Raw genomic sequence first — 20,628 nt, 5'->3', positions numbered from 1 at the left:
TCACTGATAGACTGAACAGCAGATCAGGAATGGTAGAAAAAGGCAGTGAACTTGAAGACAGAACAATACAACTTATTCAATCTAAAAAAAACAAAGGGAAAAAAGATTAAATAAGCATGAAAGAAATTTAGAGATCAGTGAGACATATCAAAAATTTCAGTGTACATGCAATTACAAACAAGAGGAAGGAAAATAAAACAGAAAAAATAATTTTAACTTCCCATCTGCATGGAAATTATCAGTTTACAAATCCTGAAATCTCAACAAAACCCAAGCAGGATAAATATAAAGAAAACCACATCTAGGTACCTCATAGTCAAATTGCTGTAATTCAAAGAAAAAAGATTAAATCTTGAAAATAATTCTGAAAGTCACTAGAAAAAACAAAACATTGTATAATGAGGATAGCAAAATAAATTTTTGCTGATTTCCTAACAGAAATAATAGAGGCCAGGAACAATGGAAACCTATAAAGAGCTGAGGATAAGAGAAGAAAACTGTCAGCCAAGAAGTGTACATTCAACTAAGCCATCCTTCAAAAATGAAGATAAAGTGAATATGTTTTAGATAAGCAAAGACTGAGAGAATCCATCACTGGTAAACCAAGAAATGCAAAAATAAGTTCTTAAGATTGAAGGGAAATAACACTAGAAGGTAATCTGGATCTATAGGAAGAAATGAAGATCCGTAGAAATGGTATATATATCTAAGAAAACTATAAATGTTTATTCTTTTCTTCTTTTAGTTCTTTAAAAGTCTAAGACAAAAAGTTTAAAAGGCTCTTTAAAGAAAAGTTATAACTCTGTGTTGTGGAAATTATATCCTATGTAGGTGTAATATACATGATATCAACAGCATGATGGATGAGGGAGTATATGGAACTATACTGTTACAAGGTTTCTATTTTAAATGTGAAACAATACAGTGTCAACTCTATTCTGATCATTTATAGATGCATCTTGTAATCCATAAGACAACTACTAAAAATATAACGTGAATAGGTATAGTCAAAAGGCAACAGAGAAAACTAATGGAAAACTAAAACCTATAAGATTAACTCTGAATAAAAAGTCAAGAAAGAAGTTATAGAGGAACAACAACTTCAATTTTTAAAAAATAGATAAAATAAATAGAAAACAGACAGCAACAAATTGGCCCTAAGTGTACTTATATTAAATGTATATGGACTGGATTTACCTGGTGGCGCATTGGTTAAGAATCCACCTGCCAATGCAGGGGACACGGGTCCAAGCCCTGGTCTGGGGAGATCCCACATGCTGTGGAGCAACTAAGCCCATGAGCCACAACTACTGAGCCTGCACTCTAGAGCCCGTGAGCCACAACTGCTGAGCCTGAGAACCACAACTACTGAAGCCTGTGTACGTAGAGCCCATGCTCCACAACAAGAGAAGCCACCACAATGAGAAGCCCGCACACCACAACAAAGGGTAGCCCCCCACTTGCCATAACTAGAGCAAGCCCGTGCACAGCAACGAAGACCCAATGCAGCCAAAAATAAAATAAATAAAATAAATAAATTTATTTTTAAAAAGTATATGGACTAAACACTCATAAATGGAATAATGAATTCATAAGTAGATCACAATTAAAAAGCAGATTGTCAGACTTGATAAAAAAGTAGTACCAAACTGCTATTACAAGAGTCATTTAAAGAAAAAGGAAAAAAATTGTTTGAAAGAAAAGGATGGAAAAAGTGATACCATGCAAATACTGAAATGTTGAAATATCAGGCAAAACAAACTGAAAGATATGAAACATTACCAGAGATACAAAAATTTCATAATGCTAAATAGAGTCAAGAACTAATAATGATGAATGTGTATGTGTCTAATTACAGAGTCATGGAATGCTGACAGAACAAAAAGGAAGTACAGAGAAATTCACAAACATAACTGGAGATTTTAACACACTCTATTTAGTACATGGTAAATCAACTAGACAAATATTCGGTAAGAATGGAGAAGATCTGAATGACACTACCAACCATCTTGACTAAACTGAAATTACAAAACGTTATATCTAACACCTGCAGAACACACGTTCTTTGTTAATACAAATGAAACTTTCACAAGACACACTTAGTCTGGGCCATAAAAAAAAAATCTCAACAATTTTTAAAAATGTGAATTCATATAAGATATATTCTTTGATCATAATAAAATTAAATTATAAATTTATGCAAGAATATATCTAGAGAAGATCTAAATATGTGGAAATAAAATCATTCACCATAAAATAACCATTTGGTCAAAAAAGAGATCACAAGGAAATTAGAAAATATATTTAAAGGAATGATAATGAAAATAAATGGCATCAAAAAAATTGAGTGCTGCTAATCAGTGCATTAGAGGAAAATTTATAGTTTTCAAAGGTTTTGACAGAAAGGATGAAAAGCTTAAAATGAATGGACACATTTTCTAACTTAAAGGTAAGCAAATTAAATCCAAAGAAAATAAAAGAAAGAAATAATAAAGAGTGAAAATCAATGAAATTGGAAACAAACAACGGAGAAAGCTAACAAAGCCAACACTGGTTCTTAGGAAAGTTTTAACAAAACTGAGCAATGCCTATCGAAATTTAACAAGAAAGACAGAAAACACAAACTACATATTAGAAATGAAAGATGGAATGTCGTGATAATTTTACTGTCATCAAAAGGATATGGGAATACCACAAAAAAACTTTATAAATTCAACATCTCAGATAAAGTGGACAAATTTCTAAATAGATATAAATTACCAAACTGATGAGAAAATCTGGATACTAAATATTTGCCAAAAAAAAAAAAATCAAACTTAGTGTCAAAGACCTCTCCACAAAGAAAATTCTAGGCCCAGATAATTTCGCTGGTGAATTATCTCAATTAAGGGGAAAATGACACTAAACTTTTGGTTTCATACCAAACAAACTTTTCGAAAATAAAGGAGGAAGAGACACTCCCCAATTCATATGATACTCACACCTGATAACAACATTATAAGGAAAAAAATATAGACAACTTCCATAAATATTGATGTAGAAATCTTAACAAAATATTAAAAAATCAAATCCCACACAAAAATGGTCTACCATGATTGACTAGATTTTATCCCAGGAATAATGAGTTGATTTAACATATAAACATAGATATATATCATCATACACACACACACACACATGCACACACAAAGTAAAGGTGGGAAGTGAGGTTGTAGAGAGAAAGAAAATGTCACCCTTTTGATACCCAGCTGTGACATTTGCAGGAAGGTAAGGCAATAGGGAGAGAGGTACAGTGTCATGTGAAAGCTTATACAAAGTTAGAGAGGCTTCAGCATAGTTGAATGTGGATGAAAATAGACTCTTCCAGAGCCAAAGATTATAGACATAGGAGAGAGAAGGGTTGGACACAAAATAAATGGGAAATCCCTGAAAATGTGGGTTTAAAGAAGATTCAGAGCATGGTCAGGAAAATTTTATAATGAGGAATAAGGAAAATTTAGACTATTAAAAACAGAAGTAGCTAATATACCCAACAAAGATAATATCTCTACAATATGGGCTATGTTATAGTCATTAAGGTGAACATAGTCTCAAGATCACCCAGCAACATGGAAACACTTCATGACCTAATGTTAAGAGATTAAACAAAAAAGCATGATACAAAACATTGTGAATGTTAAGATGACAAATATAAAAACAAGTATAGGAAAACAGCCCAAAAGGGGAGTAAGAATAATGAATATAGTTGTTATTAGGTGGTGGGATTACGGGTAGATATTTTTCAATTAAATTTTCTGTCATAATATAATGTTACTTTAAAAACTTTAGGAATACTTTTTTTCTTTAATCAAGGGATATAGAATACATCACAAAGAGCAATTAAAGTTAGGTATCACTATCAGTTTGAATAGTGTTCCCTCAAAATTCATGTCTATCCCAAATCTCCAAACGTGATCTTATTTGAAAATAAGGTGTTTGCAGATGGAATTAGTTAAGATGAGAACCTCCTGGAGTAGGGCGGACCCTAAATCAAATGACTGGTGTCTTTTTTTAGAGAAAAATGAGGGGAGACACAGAGACCCAGGGAAGAAGACCATGGGTTGATGGAGGCAAGGACTGGAGTGATGCAGCTACAAGCCAAGGACTACCAAAGATTTCTGACAACCACCAGAAGCTGGAAGAAGCAAAGAAGGGTTTTCCCTAGAGCCTTCAGAGGGAATATGGCCCTGTCCACACCCTGATATTGGACTTCTGACCTCCAGAACTGAGAGAACTTCTGTTATTTTAAGTCATCTATTTGTGGCAATTTGTTACAGCAGCTACAGTGAACTAACACAGTATCCACTGGGCCAGATGAATTTATTAAACATAAAATAATTGTTTGGTTTTGATAACACCCCCTCTTCACCTGATTTTCAGAACAAATTAAGACATAGCACATTGAAGTCAGGCAAATTTATATCAAATTGCCAGCTTTTCTGGTAAAGCTAACCTACAGGATGAGTGGAATCAGAGCCTACTGTGCTCATACTTCTGACCTGAATTGGACAGTTTAATCTGTTTAGTTATGATACAAAGGACTTCCTCTGTCTGCTTTTGTACTACCTCCCAGGGAGCAGATCTTTTCTCACATCAGTAGCACAGAGGAGTCAGGAGAAGAAGAAAGAAGCTTAGCCAGTACTGTTTAGTTCCTTTTCTCTGATCTGCTCAAGCAGATTGTGGAGGAGGAATGTTCTTCCCATACTTATCCCTTCTGAAATGTGAGGTGGAACTTCTCTAACTATAGTGAAATGTAAAGACAGGCGGCCAGGTGTTCTTCCCTAATAACAATACACAGTAAACTCCTGATGAAGTCATGAAGGATCATATCTACATCCCTTCTGGTATATCCCAAAAAATATAGGACTGTTCTATGAACACTCAGTATACATTTGTTGAGTGATTAAAACCAAATGAATAAAATGATGCTGGCCATAAATTATACAATTCAAAGATATGTAAATAAAAACTCTTGCAATTAAAGTGTTGCATAGATTCAAAAAGGCAACAGTTTTTTCACATTTTACTTTGTCTGAAATTGGATGCATCGTATGTTACAGTTTAGCAGTTTTCTTCTTTCTTAGCAGTACATAAAATAATGCTGTATTTTTGCTATATCTTACAATTGAGTTTTAGATCCAATAAAATATAATATATTTTTAAAAACAAAATTATTTCCTTATCAATTGCTGAAGAAATCGCATAAAACACACACACATGCAAGCGCACACACAAATATTCTTTCTCTCATAATCAGATGCAAAAACCTGAATTAGAAACACGGTTTAGCAGTAGTGCAAACCTCAGGGCCAAGGTTTTCAGAGAATACATTTTCCTCAGCTTCTGGTTGTCTGCCATTCAGCCTTGGGAGGCACGATGGCGCAGAATGTGCCTCTAACTCTTCATGGAGGGCAGTGTCTTTGTCTTCTCCTAGCCTGTCTTTCTCCTCCCTGTGGCTGTGCTTTCTCAACATGCTCCTTGGCCGAGGTGAAGGCTTAAAGTGGTTGTCTGCTTCAAGGCTGCTGTTATTTTCTGCAGAAAAATACAGTATTTTAATACATTAAATACAATTTAATACACTAAAAAAATACATTTTTCAGATGACCATGGCTTCTCCTACACCGCAGGTGCCACCACACTTCCCTCCTGTGCCCAAGCACCTTGGCTTTCTATCCTGGAGAGTCTAGAAGAAGCCCACACCCTTCTCTACACAGAACTCCAGAAAGTACAAGGAGGTGATAGTTCATAACCAAATACATTTTTTTAATGGCTGTCATCCTGGAAGTAACTAATATACTTCTCTTTTGTGAGTAGTTAACTCATCAACTCTCATGGTATTAAAAAAAGATGTTTTTTTTTAACAAACAAAACCAAACTGCCTGAGTTTCAGCCTTTATAAAATGAGGCCGTTCATCCATCAAACCTTTATTGAGTATCTGCTGTCAGGCCCCATACACATCACTCACATTAATGGACCTCAGAATCAAGACACTGGCAATGGCCCTGTCCAAGGAATTTAGAGGTTGGGAAAGGAGACGATTCTAAACAAATAAAATTATAAGACAAAGGTAAGTGCTGTTACAAGTATAAAGATGATGTCAGTACAGGGAATAGAAGAGCTAAATGTCCCTGGAAGGAGGAACAGAAAACTGGATAACTTGTGAGCTGCTGTTCTCTGAGTCCATAAAACCTCTCCAGCAGTTATTAAAATATCTCAGTTACTATTCCATTACTTCTAAGTTTAAAACAACAGTCTAATGCTGGTATACTTCCAGCCCTCAAAACATGATAAGAAACATTTTACATGAACTTTTCCCTAAATTTTACCTGTTATACATATCCATCTCTCCATTGTTCTACCACTGTATTTTTCTGATGAAACTTCAAAACTGAACTAATGAATACCTTTATCCTTTTTATCTATAAGTGGAGTTATAAATCCTGCTAGAAGATTCTACAAACATACGTAATTGGAACTGCTATAAATGTTTCATTGCCAATTTTATGTGTGTCCTAAACTCTGGTCAAATGTCCAATCCAAGACCCAAGAGTCATCCTAGATTCCTCCCACAAAATCCAAAGAATCACAATACCCTATCCATTGTACTTGCTAAATTTCTCTCTCATTTATCCCACTTTCTACATCCCCACTCTCAGTTCCTCATCTACTCTTTCATAGATTACTGCCTCAGTGATATTTATAAAACACAAATCAGGTCACCACTCCTCTCCACAAAAGTTTTCAATGGCTCCCCATCAGCCAGTCTTACAGAATAAAAAGCTCATTGCCTCTGAACAATATAAAATGTTTCATGGATTTGTTCCTGGCTACCTGTGCTGCCTTATCACTGACACACCCTCTTAGTAATCTGTCCTGAAATGCTGGGCTCACTGTCCTTCTGCAGCTGTGCCACATCCCTCCTGCCACCAGAGCTTGCCACCCAAGCTCTCCCTCTGCCTAGGATGTCCACTTCCTCTTTCTCCTCCTGACAAATGTTTGCCTGTCTTTGGAACCTCAGTTTTAGCAGAATATTGTGTAATGCCTGGTTTTGAGTCATTTTTTTATTGTAAGAACACTTAATAGGAGGTCCACCCTCTTAACAAATTTTCAAGTGCACATTACAGTATTATTAGCTAAAGGCACAATGCCATAAGGCAGAGCTCTAGAACTTATTCATCTTGCATAACTGAAACTTTACATCTGTTGACTAGCAACTCCCATTTCCCTCTCCCTCCAGCCCCTCATAACCACCATTCTACCCACTCTCTGTATGGGTTGCCTATTTCTGATATTTCATACTTGAATCTTGCTCTGACACTTATTAGCATTGTAAACTTACACGAATCAGATAACTGTCACACACTCCAGTTTTCCTATAGGTAGAATTAGCTAAGATTTGCTAAAGTGCTCATGGGACTTGAGTAAGATAATACATACAAAGCACACAACACAGTGTCTGACACATGGGAAGTGCTCAATGAATATCAATGATTATATAGACATTTCCTGTTCTGGTTTGTCCACCACTCCTGTTTTCTTTTTGGGTATCCTCTCCTCCTTTCTATCCATGTGAATCTGGTGGGTTAATAAATATCTCCTCCATACCTCAGTGAGAATGATGGGCACTTGATGCAGTCCCCTCCTTCCTGTGCAGCTTATCACAGAAACTTCATTTCCCCTGACCACAGCAGGCAGTCAGGAGGTAAGGATTTTTCTACTTGGAGTTGGTGGATGTGCCTTTAAGGCCATGGAGCTAGAAGGATGTGATTTAGAGACCGCTAGTGGCATTCTCTGCTGCCAAGTGAAGGGCTGTCTGAGACAAAGAAACCAAATGACAGAAAAATGGACCAGGGGATGGAGTAAATGGGGCAGTGACAGTGCAGGAGGAGAGAATGAGAGGGTCAGGGAGGGAGGACAAAAGTAAAAAGAGAGAATCCTGATGATATAGAAATACCGATTCTCTACACTTAATCACACCTAAAGCAAGGACTTCTGACATCCATGCTCAACATAGAGGTAAACTCTTTCCACTGATGTTTGAATTGGGTCATTTGCATCTGACAGTCCTGTCTACAGGTACTATTATTTTTCAGTTATATCTATTAACACCAGCTCCTCTAGGAAGCCTTCCCTAATGCCCTCAGGTAAATTTAGATGCCCACTTTCCTGTGTTCTTACTATACCTTTTATACACCTTCCCACCAAATTGTAAAGTCTTTGCTATGGTCTGAATGTTTGTGTCCCCACCCAATTCTTATGTTGAAATCTTGACCCCAAAAGTGACGTGTTAGGAAGTGAGGCCTTTGGGAGGTGATTAAGTCATGAGGGTAGAATCTTCATGAATGGGATTAATTCCCTTAAAACAATGCTCTACAAAGTTCCTTTGCCCTTTCCACCACAAAAAGATACAATGAGAAGCCTGCAACCCGGAAGAGGGCCCTATCCAACCATGTGAGCCCTGTGATTTCAGACTTCCAGCCTCCAGAACTGTAAGAAACAGGTTTCTGTTGGTTATAAACTACCCAGTCTGTGGTATTGAGTTACAGCAGACCGAACGGACTAAGACAGTATTGGAGGATTGGTAATGCCGCAGTGATAGCTACTATCACAGTGCTTGTAACAGTGAATCATATCGTACCCACAATAAATATGTGGGATAAATAAAATGATCCGCTTATGAACAAATGCTGAATAATAAAATGAATAGTAAAAGCATTTATAGAGTGCTTAATTTATGCCAAGATTGCTCTAAGCACTTCAAATACATGAACTCAATTTAATTGCCTCAAACCCCTAGTGGTGGTTCAACTATTGTCTCCATTTTACAGGTAAATAAAATGAGGAACAAAGAGGTCATGTGCCCATAGTCATAAACTCTAGTTTGTGGGATTAAAGCAGGAGCACCCAGACTCCAATACTAATGGAATCAAGGTTCTCCTGCTTTAAAGTTAAAATAAAAACAGCATAACCTGTAAAAATTACTTTCTACAATCACTACCAACGTGACCATTACCTGATAAAAGTGAAAGAGTTTGATTATTGTACTAGTTACAGAAGACAAGCAAGAACAAAGGAAATTTTCAGGTTCTAATATTTTTATAAAGGATTAAGTGATACTCAGCAATATCTCATCACATTAAAAACATTAAGTTCTAAACTCTATAAGAAAAAAAAAAAGTCTAAAAATTTAGAGGATAAAGCCAAGTTCATTAACCACTTTCCTTCTTTAATGAATGAATTATTCATTTATTCATTTATACATTCAAATACTTAATGAATTCTACATGCCAGGCACTAACCAGCAACCTCAACTTTTTTCTTCAACTTGAATAACCTAGGAATAATGATTTTAATATATTTTATACCAAAATTCCACTTCCAGAAGCATCATCAAGTTTTCAGAAAAAAAAAATACATCTATACATTATCAAAATGTTTTATTTTACAATCAAATGTAAATGATTACTTGTTTTGGTAATTTTTTTTATCCTACATATATTGAATTGCAAATGGTTAATGATTGTTTAAAAATACAGTATTGCACATTTAGAATCCTGAGCTATCTTGTGGTCAAAATACAGTATATCTCCATTCATTTTAATTTCTCACAGGTTTTAAAAAATGTATTAAATGGGTGGATTATTGCTGATTATCTACCATAAAGTTCTAATTATATACTTCTATCTATATCAGACTAATTTTTAGCTTCTATAATATGCTCACATTTTCTTATTAACCTAATGAAAAGCTTTTTAGAATCAGGACAAATAGAATAAACGTAATCCATAAAAATAGGTTTTTAAACTCAACTAAGACTAGGAAACACTGCATACTCTTTCTTGAGGATTCACCGTGCATATGTCTTTATTAACACTTCCAAGAAGTTCATAAAGAAATTGGTTTAAAATTCCTATAACTCTATGTTTTCCCCTCAATACCAATGAACAAACTGTGGAACATACTTTGGGAAATGGTGATGTAATGGATTATTCACTGTTTGATTACATTTCCCTTCTCTCCATTTTTGATTTTACTCAGTACACTGGGAAGGTACATTTTAGCAAGTTAATTCTGTTTCATTAGGACTTGTGCTTACACTTTTGTAGAAGTTTATAGTTTGAGACATACTTCAGTAGATTCTTAAAACAATTCTGTAGGAAAGGAGAGTAGGTTTCCTCCCCATACCCCCCCATGAAGACAGTGAGGCTTACCCTACGGCTGAGGTCACACATAATTAACTTGCAGTAGCTTTTCCCCTAGTATCCCTGCTTGCTCATATCTTCTCCTCATTTGAAAGTGGATGGAATTGTGGGGGTGGAAAAAGGAGTGTCTGAAATATAGCTCTGCCTAAGGTTACCAGTGCTATTACATAAAGTATGAAATACTTACCAGCACCATATTTAATGACGATATGGAGGAAAGAGGTTTTTGTGAAGGTTAGCATCAACTACTATTTTTTTTTTTCCTATAGAACAGAAAAAGACTGGAAGACTCCAAATCCTTAAACTTCTATGCCCTTGTTTCTGCATAACAGCCCAGGGGATGTCACAGCAGTTTGTGCCTGCTTCACTCCATCTCTGCTGCACTATGCACAGAGCTCAGTAGAACTGTGGAGAAACTACTGTAATCACACCAGGAGCATCCTCACAGAAAATTGAGTTTTAGTGGATTTTCCTGGGGAACAGACAAACCAAATGGAGATTCTCTTTTCTTAAGGAAAGTCTGGAGGCTTAAACAATGACAGCAACAACACCTCCCCCCACTACCCCCTTCAAATATACAAATGCCAAAAATATTCTGGCAAATGGCTGTATGGAAATGATTGTTTTAAGGACTAGCTCCAATGCTGCTATAACCCTGATGTGTGGAGAGTGAGATGGATTAGAAAGGATTCCATTGTCGTTCCACTGCTAAAAACAAAATTGGAGCTCACAGGCCTAAGCAAGGCTGGACCCAGGAGCTTTGGAGACACAGCTGTGGATGACTGAAGGTACTTTGGCCAGCTATCAGGCACTAGCAGAGATACAATACTGAATGTACAACTGGACATCAGAATTATGGTTTTTCTCTATGGTTCTATTATTTTTATTTATATCTGTAAAATTGAAAAGTTAAGTCTGATTTTTTTTTTCTTAAATATCTACTAGCCACCATAAGCAGTGGTTAAGAATCCGCCTGCCAATGTGGGAGACACGGGTTCGTTCCCTGGTCTGGAAAGATCCCACATGCCACGGAGCAACTAAGCACATGCACCACAACTACTGAGCCTGTGCTCTAGAACCAGTGAGCCACAGCTACTGAACCCATGCAGCACAGCTACTGAAGCCCGCATGCTCCACAACAAGAGAAACCACTGCAATGAGAAGCCCGTGCACTGCAATGAAGAGTAACCCCTGCTCTCCACAACTAGAGAAAGCCGGTGAGCGGCAACAAAGACCCAACGCAGCCAAATATAAATAATAAATAAATAAATAAAAATTTAGAAGAATCTCTTAGCTACCATATAAAAGTATTTTGTGACTGATTATCTTAAAATAAATTTTCAAGAAATGCAATTACAGTAACCTAACAAATTACCTGAAGATGCACTTTTGATTGGAAGAATTTTAGGTTTCGTTGCCATTTTAATTTTCTCTTTTTCAGTTTCTTGTTGTTTATTTTGAGATTCAGATAAGGGATTTACAATCATGCCTTTACCACCATCAGGTGCCATCTCATCGTTTTTGATAGAGACGACTGGCTCATCTTTCCTCACATCATTCATTGATTTCTTGGTTTTCAAAAAAGACAGTTTTGGAGAATTCTTTTCTTCATCATCTGATATATGAAAATCATTAATCCTTTTCTTAACTGAATTTTCATCTACTGAAGTGTCAGAAAAGTCACCTAAGGAAACTGAAAAATAGAAGAGAAAAAATATTTTCAATAGTATATTTTAAAGTTTTGAAGATTACATCAATCAAAAAGATTACCGTAAAGACTGGAAATGAATTTACAACTGTGAATAGATTTGCAGCCCTACAAAACAGCTAACTTTGGCAGGTTTTATTGGCATTTGTAAAATAAAAATTTCAGTTTCATTAATTTATTCAAAACATACTTAATGAGTATGAATAGTTTGTCAAGCCAAGCACTGTGCTTGCTCTGAGAAAAGTCCTTCAAAAGTTCTTCAAAGTAATAATCAGCCATGGACATTTAAATTAGATTTTGGACTCTAAATCTTTTCTATTTTTTTTCAAAAACTTCATAAAATCAATAATATTTGTAAATGGAAGAATTTGCTAATAATGTTTTTTCATAAAAATTTTGGAACTGCAGTTCCATCCATACCACAGTATTAGATTTTACTATGAGAATAATAAAGAATGCTAACTGAACTATAAAGCAATGATTTAACTATTGTTCTGATTACTTTTACAGAGAACATTGAGAGTTATTCACTGAAAGTATAAAACACTGAATTTCAAGTTTAGAATTTTGTATGTTTATCCTGAAATGTAAAATATTAATATTTTACATAATCAAAAGAAACCAAATTAACCATACAGTACTGATATACTGGGTTTTTTAAACTGATTCCCTTTCACAGCCAAAAAACCCTTGATTTATAAAAAAGCATTATAAAAGTGATCCTAACGTGCACAAAGTTTAGTTCTATGGGCCCTAGTTATTACCTTATAGGGTTGACCTTAAAGATGAACTTGTTATCTCCAATGTGGTTTACCACTAACAAGCAAATCTGCTGTCAGTTAAATTTTATTTTCATACACACATTCAGAAGAAAACCAAGGACAATCATACAACTTCTTTAAAATTAAGAGTGGCTTATTACTCATTAAAAAGTTGGAGGGTTTCCCTGGTGCCACAGTGTTTGAGAGTTCGCCTGCTGATGCAGAGGACACAGGTTCGTGCCCCGGTCTGGGAAGATCCCACCAGCTGCGGAGCAGCTGGGTCCGTGAGCTATGATCACTGAGCCCGCGCATCCGGAGCCTGTGCTCCACAACGAGAGAGGCCACAACAGTGAGATGCCCACGTACCGCAAAAAAAAAAAAAAGAAAAGTTGGAGATCTAAAACCTGTGAGTTCATAAGTATTATTTCAACATAGTGATTTTTTTGCAGAGTTGGGCTAAACCTAACTAAAGAAGCAAAAAGAAGAGAAGTGGTTTACTTTCCCATGTTCTCACATACCAATCTCATCACTGTCAAAGTCATCTGAGTATTCAGAACTTCTTTGTCTGGCTGAGCGAGCTGTAATTGCTTGTATTAGTTCATACTGAAATGAAATAATTAAAATCAATTTCTACCCAAATGTGGAGGTCTCATATATTGAATTCATTCTTTAAACAAATAATGCTTGATTAATAACTGCATTAAAACTTAAGTTTCATTCATTTAACAGATATTCACTGAAAGCCTACCTTATGCCATGCACCCAACCCCTAAGACTCAATGCAGAACATCACAGACAATTCCTTTCCTCATGGAGCTTTGGGTTAAATTAAAGAAGACAGACAACACCAAGCAAATTAATTGAAGGAGTCAATTTACACAGGGTTCATTATAATTTGGCATTATGGAAGAAACTGGTATTCTTTATGATCTTTTTTTTCAGCATATTGCTGTTAACAGATGTAATCAATACTGCAAATTTAGAGGCTGAGTTCAAAATTGTAGTGACTGGACAGAGAAAGTCTAAATGTTATAATGTTACACCAGAGGGAAAAAAAAACAATTTTTATATGAAAATGGCAATTAGAAGCTGCTATTCAACTTTTAAAAGCTAATTTAACTTTTTAATATAGTAAGAACCTAGTATTGAGTTTAGTTTGGTAGTCTTAAAGCCACACAGAAGAGTTGGTAATACTGGAGCCCAAATACAATCATCTGCAAAATTTCAAAAGAAACATAGATTTACTCCAGGTTTACATAGGACTGTTGTATTGAATGGAAGCACTTTCAAGTCCAATATTCCTAATACAGTGTTTACCTGGTAAAATCATTCAAAATAAAAATACTTTACCTGGAAAGTAGTTCTTTTGGTGACTTTTGGACTCTTTGTATATGCCAAAGTTGTGCTAAAAACTTCATCAGACATAGTGTTTATTTTAATTCTCTAATTTTATAAAATGGCTAACAAATGATAGGGATAATTCAACCTCTGATGGTGGCTGAAATATATAAAAAACAAATCAGACTTTTTTTCATGCTTGAGAATTTCCATTACTACACTTAGTTCTCCCTCCCTGACCCCAAAGCCAAACTAAAACCAGAAAAGCATCATATGAACATTGAGTTATATCTTCACTTTTAAGTAGCAGAGTAATAAACAGAATTCTTGTAAAGAAAAAGCAAATTCTATTAACAAACTTGTTTTCAGAAAAATAAAATTCAAACTGAAGTTATCCAAAAATATTTCTACAACTATTTTATTATCCTAAATAAATTTTACAATTATTGCACTCATTTAAATAATGAGTGCAATAGGTTGTTGCCAATTGAAATAGAAACTTTTTCACCTCTCTTCCATTCAAAAAGTATAATATAGCCTACAAAACAGCCATACTTATTTAAAAGGCTACAAAGAAGACGATTGTCAGCATAAAGTACAGCAACGTTCCCCAACCTTTTTGGCACCAGGGACCAGTTTCGTGGAAGACAATTTTTCCACAGATGGTGGGTGGGGGGATTGTTCGGGCGGTAATGCAAGCGATGGGGAGTGATAGGGGTCGGCAGATGAAGCTTCGCTCACTCGCCCGCCGTTCACCCACTGCTGTGCGGTCCAGTTCCTCCTTCCTAACAGGGGTCTGCGGCCTGGGGTTGGGGGCCCCTGAAGTACAGAAGTCCCCTACATACCAGTGAGTTCCATTCTAAGATTGTGTTTGTAAGTCCAATTTGTTCGTAAGTCCAACAAATTTAGCCTAGGTACCCAACAGTAGTACAGTACAACAACTAGCATACAGGGGCCGGCATCAAGTGAACAGGCAAGAAGAGTTACTGACTGGACGAGGGAGAGGAGGAGGGAGACGGTAGAGCTGAAGGATTGTCAGCAATAGGAGACGGAGGGCGAGCTGCAATTTCACTCACGCCTGACTTTGATGGCACATATTCTCCTTCCTGGCTGCCTTCAATTCTATCTACCCTCTTGCTTCCGGGGATCCTGGGCTTGAAATAAAGATACTGAACTACTGTGCCTTATAAAGTACTGTACAGTAAAGTACACAAAAGCACAACCACTTGTAGAGGACGCACACACGTGACAGTGTACACGATACACATGAACTAACGTACGTGATTGGACATGAGAATGCAGGTTCCCATCTTTTAAAGTTCGCAACTTGAAGGTTCATAGGTAGGGGACTTAGTGTACATAACTAAGAACATAACCATTTTTTTTTTAAGTTTACATACAGTGCTGGGAAAGAAAAAGATCGTAAATAGTGATATTTTTTCCAGCCACTCTTCCCTGTCACAAGTGTTGAAATACTATTAGATAAAACAAAAAGAAGCTTCTGCGATGGACTGCATTAAAATCTCTGTTAAATGGTCCTGTGGACGTTTCCAGTGCTCCAGGAGGAGGCTGCTCACTCTCCCCGCCGCCCTCAGCAGCGCGGGGCGGGGGACTGCTCCGACCCGGCCAGGTGGCGCCCTGTCCCTGCCCGCTCTGCCCCGCGTGGCCGACCAAGCACCCGCCACCAGCCAGGTCGGTGCACAGCCGAGCGCCGCCTCCGCCCCGATTCTCCACAACCCGCAAGTCCCGCGTTCTGTACTCACTGCATTCCTGCGGATGTCTCCCCGCGACCGGAGGAACCAGCTGTTGGCCCGTCTCCTGGGCCTGCGCCTGGCTGCTCTCAGAGACCAGCTCTGCAGTGAGCGAGGAGGCGGTACTAAGAACGGAGGTGGGAAGCAGTTGCTAGGAAACAGCGTCTCCGGGAGGAAGTGACATACGGCGCCGCAGGTCTCTCGGGTACCTAACACCGCCCTACAGCCCTCCGTGTCACTGGTGCAACCGCCCAGACGAAGGAAATGACATCAGCCTTCTGGGTCTGGGGAGAAGGGTGCTTTATCGGCCGCCTGTGCTTCAGTCATTACCTAGGAGACAGGACCTGTCCAGCTCCCACCTGCGCGCTGAGAGCTGGCGCTTGTCAGTGGCGTTAAGATCTTCAGCCGCACAAAGCACATCCATCGTTTTGCCACAGTTGTTAGAGACATGAAGTTCTGTGAATCGAGGTAGTGCACTAACGGACTAGTGCACTGACAGACGGGTCAGAATAGCAAGATAGAGACGTTTGCAGGCTCAGGAGTCCAACTGCGCGTTTGAATCCTGGTGCACCTCCCTCTGTCCATGTGACGTCGTGCAAGTTAACGTCTGGACACCCCAGTTTCCTCTTTTGTAAAATAAATAAATAAAGATAATAATATTAATAGCCAACTTAAGAGCGTTGCTGTCAGTATTGAATGAAATCATGCACATGGAATATTTGGAAGAGTGCCTGGGATTGCATTCTGTCAATGTTAGATACTCTCTTTGTGCAACTCAGCCACAAAGGGCCTGGATAGAGGTCACCCCTTGTCGACACAGCTGAAAACCCATTCCGAGTGTTTCTTTAATGTAAAGTTCCCCGCTTTGTATATGTACTCAGTGGATAATCTGGCTAAAATCAAACCAGTCCACAAAATGATCTAATAGGCAGAGGACTGTGTGTTGATAAGGTAACCAAAATCAACATCACTTAATTAACATAGGTAATCCTTAAACAAATAAACAAAGACTTTTCTTTAAAGACTTTAAAATAACAAGGATTTCTACTTTTTTTTTTAATTTAGAAGAAGCTCAATCCTAAATTGTCTGAATGCAGTTATTATTCATTGACAAGTAATTAAACTTGTTGCCGGTATTTTCCCCCTGACTCTGAAATTTATTTTCACTTGTTCAACAATTATTCATAAACAAATCACATTGAGATATAAGTTTAATAAATCAATGTGTTGAGAAACCAAATGTGCATAACAAGAAATACGAAATTTAGTGTAAAAAACAACCTATGCTTTTAACAATATGTGCAGTGCAATTTTTTAAATACCATGTTCAGTTTATGCTCAACTTGTCCTTGTTTGAAAAACTCATTTTGATCAACATTTGCTTAACTTTGATGTTTTCAAACATTTTTGGATGTCTGCATCAAAGATTTTTCATTCACCACTTACTGTTAACTTTCTGACCCATATAAGTTATTAATCAACAAATATGATTCCATCATAGTACCTGTGTCTACAAAGAAAGGACAATGTCCACATTTTCCTTATATGTGGAGTACTAATTTGCTTATGTTGAAATATTTATATTCATTCAAAATGCTCTGTTCATTTTTTTCATCCATTTGGCTAATATAGTTTTCACTTAGATATGGCTTAAGAAGATAAAATTCAAAAAGATATTAATAAAAAGAGCCTTTAAGGAAAGAGTCTACCTTTTTTTACAGAACCCACTAGATTTATATTTTTAACTTCATTCAAAATAATTAATACAGGATATAAAAGCTATGTCATACATAGCTGTAGTAAATAAGACAGTTAACCTGAACTAGTTAATTTCTTACAAGCCCTAAAGCACAATGTCTTTCCACTATTACGTTAAGCAGCAGAATATCATGCACTTTATTAATATTTTCAGGTAGCTTCAGTATAATAATATGTTAATAATGACATTATATAAACCTGAATTAATAACATGATGTTTTCTGATGTATAGTTTGCAATAAATAACTGTTGAATGAATGAATGAAATCAAGAATAAACAAATAGCATTTAAAGCTGAAAAATAATTTTTGAAACATTCCTATAAAAGCTCATGGATACTCACCTAAGAAAATGAAAACACTCCAACAGACAAAATTTCAGTAGCTTATGTAACATTTTCTCTACATTTCACTTTTCTAATATGTATTTGATCACAGAAGTATTTGCCTAGCAAACTTTTTTGAGTTTACTACTCTTTTCATTTCCAAACTTTGCCTTCATTCATTCATTCAATAAGTAAGTATACCCATAACATTTTGGGTCAGATTTGGTGAGTTCCAAGGTAAAGAAGACTACGTCCCTGCCTGGGGATCCTGTAGACTAGAGAGAGCTAGAAGGCTGAGTAAACACATAATGACTGTACACTGTGAGAATTTCTCTATAGGAATACAAATTAAGAAGCTCTCAAGAGAGAAAAATTCTTCCTGGAGGTTCTAAAGAGTTTTCACAGAGAAAGTGAATTCAAGTTGATTAATGGATTTAGAAGATAAGGAAGAATTTTAAGCAGAGGAAATGGTCTATGAATATGGAGGCTAACACTGTTCTATCTGAGAGGCAAAGAGGGGAGTGAGAAGCTCTACTTCCAGATCAAGAAGGAAATGAAAGGTGACTCTTCAAAATTTCCCTGCCTTCACAAGAACAGGCAAATTGTTAATGTCTTTTGACTGGCAGTTAGAGAAAATTGATCTTGAACTCACAGGCAGCACTGGTTGAAAACATACAGCAGGTGTCTAACATCTTGAGAAGTATGCTACAAAAGCGAATCCCTCTGGGTGTCAATTGATAAAGATTATACTTGCATTAAGCATTGAATACCTATGTTGTCAGAGGATAGGAGAAAGAGCCCAGATTCAAGTGCACTTACCAATCAATACCAGGGCCGATTTGTGGGAGAAGAACAGCAAGAAGCTTATAGAAGGTGAATATCAGACTCTTGAAGAAAGACAAACATGATGAACTACACTAGCCATCTTTAGTCAAATATAGCAGTATGTATTCTTTTGGGCTGTTAAGCAGACATACATGAATACAGCAAGAGAAGCATGATTCCTCATAATTCGAACTCAGAAGTTGTAATTCAAACAAGTACCTACAGTGTGATTTTTTCCCCCATGTTAGTTTACAACTGCATCCAGCTAAGAGATGCAAATGTGACTGGGAGAGAAAGCACTTCCACTGCCTAAAAAGGCTTGTGTTCTGTGCAGTAATCCTATGTGTCTTCTGAAAGTGAGAGGAAAGGAATTTCAGGCATGATGTACTTTCTCTGTAAAAAAAACAAAACAAAACAAAACAAAAAAATCATCTCCAAAGGAAGTAGGACTTCGTGAATTGTTCCTGAGCTCGGCAATATTCTTGCATCTTCAGCTAAATGAAGAGACAGACTTAGGTTAATTCCCTAGGGTAACTAGAAGTGAATGTCTTTAAGACTGTTGCAAGGCTTGCATCCTACTGGGTAAAACATACGGATTTTTGCAAGCTACTAGGAGGAATGGGAGAACATACCAAAGACTGGGAGACTGACCTTAGGCCAGTGACTGAGAGATGAAAGCATTGGGGAAGGACTGGTCTTTTCAAGACTTATATGGGCTACAGTTGAAACGCTTCTCCATAAGGTGTTTGACCAAGAATGGTTAAGACACAAGTTTTCAGCCCTCCTAGCAGAAACAATTCCTTTCCTATGTACAAGGCCTTTCTTCACATCCATGTGTACCAAGGCCAGGCACGGACGTTTCAGTGAAGAGTAATATTAGGAAGGATGGAATGCCCACTGCAATTAGAGGTCTGGTGATCTTCAGCTGAGCATTGCCAAGGGCAGTATGAAATGGTAAGTGAAACCGTTTGTGAAAACAGTTCTTAGGAAGAGGCTTTGTGTTACCGGGTTAGACCTGTTTCTCCTCCACGGAGAGTAGGGCGTACTTACTGTATATAGCAGAGAAGGTCTAGGTGCAGAGACCTTTCCTTAGGTGGATGATCAAATGGAAATCAAGTGCATGGGGAGCCCTGTTAAAGGGACAGCCAAGCAAGATAAGAGGAGTCACTTGAAAAATGCACTCATCTTAGGGTAGCTGGTACCTGCAATTACTGTGTGAAACCTGTATCCTGCGAGCTGCTCTCTTTAGGCCATCAGCATTCAGATGCATGCTAGATATCAGAAATTTCATACATTGTATTGATTCACCACGTGAAACTCTTCAGTCACACTGGAAACAGGTTACTATTCGTCTGACAGCCTGCACTACAATGGTTTCCTCAGCTTAGTTTATAGTTGCCTTCAAGTAAGAAGTGCAAGCCTGAATTGCCTAGGAAGTGTTTCCACTATTAAAAGGCCCATATTCCAACCAGTAAATATTTTTGTCATCTCCAACTGAGACAAAAGGAATTTCATTCACAGTGTACAGTCTCTGTCAAAGAGTCCCCACCAGAGGAAGCAGGGTGTGAGAATGTTTGCAGAGCTCTGAAATACTCTTCGTCTTCAGCCGAATGACGAGAAGGGCTCAGCTTGGTTTCCTAGTGTGTCTAGAGACGAATGCCTTTAAGTGTGTATGAAAGGCTGGTGTCCTACTGGTAAAACATATGTGAGTATACCTAGCCACAAAGAGGATGGTTGAGAAGACATTGACCTCTGTGGAGACGCACTTTCACACTTGGATAATGAGAGAAGAGCTGTGGGTGTAAGACTTATGTATCTGCTGCTTCTATGGCCTAAACTGAACACCCTCCTCCCTGTGGTGTTTAACTGAGAATGAGAGGGAAAAGCGTACAACCAGCCAAAGAGAAGTAGTTTCCTTTC

General features: G+C 37.3%; 1 protein-coding gene across 1 annotated transcript in view; it reads right to left on the bottom strand.

Moving 5' to 3' along the window:
- The window catches only part of MAP9 (microtubule associated protein 9), a gene marked incomplete at its 5' end in the record, with an annotated part of 31,130 nt that extends 16,994 nt beyond the window's left edge, over positions 1-14,136 (bottom strand). The window contains 4 exons of the mRNA XM_079728458.1: positions 5,342-5,571; positions 11,618-11,935; positions 13,230-13,314; positions 14,062-14,136. Coding sequence (XP_079584584.1) covers positions 5,342-5,571; positions 11,618-11,935; positions 13,230-13,314; positions 14,062-14,136 — 708 coding nt within the window. The remainder of the gene's footprint in view (positions 1-5,341; positions 5,572-11,617; positions 11,936-13,229; positions 13,315-14,061) is intronic.
- Between the last annotated feature and the right edge of the window lie 6,492 nt (positions 14,137-20,628).

This window comes from Hyperoodon ampullatus (assembly GCF_949752795.1).
Source record: "Hyperoodon ampullatus genome assembly, chromosome: 1".
Lineage (NCBI taxonomy): Eukaryota > Metazoa > Chordata > Mammalia > Artiodactyla > Ziphiidae > Hyperoodon > Hyperoodon ampullatus.
This window is presented reverse-complemented; position numbering and strand designations above follow the sequence as displayed.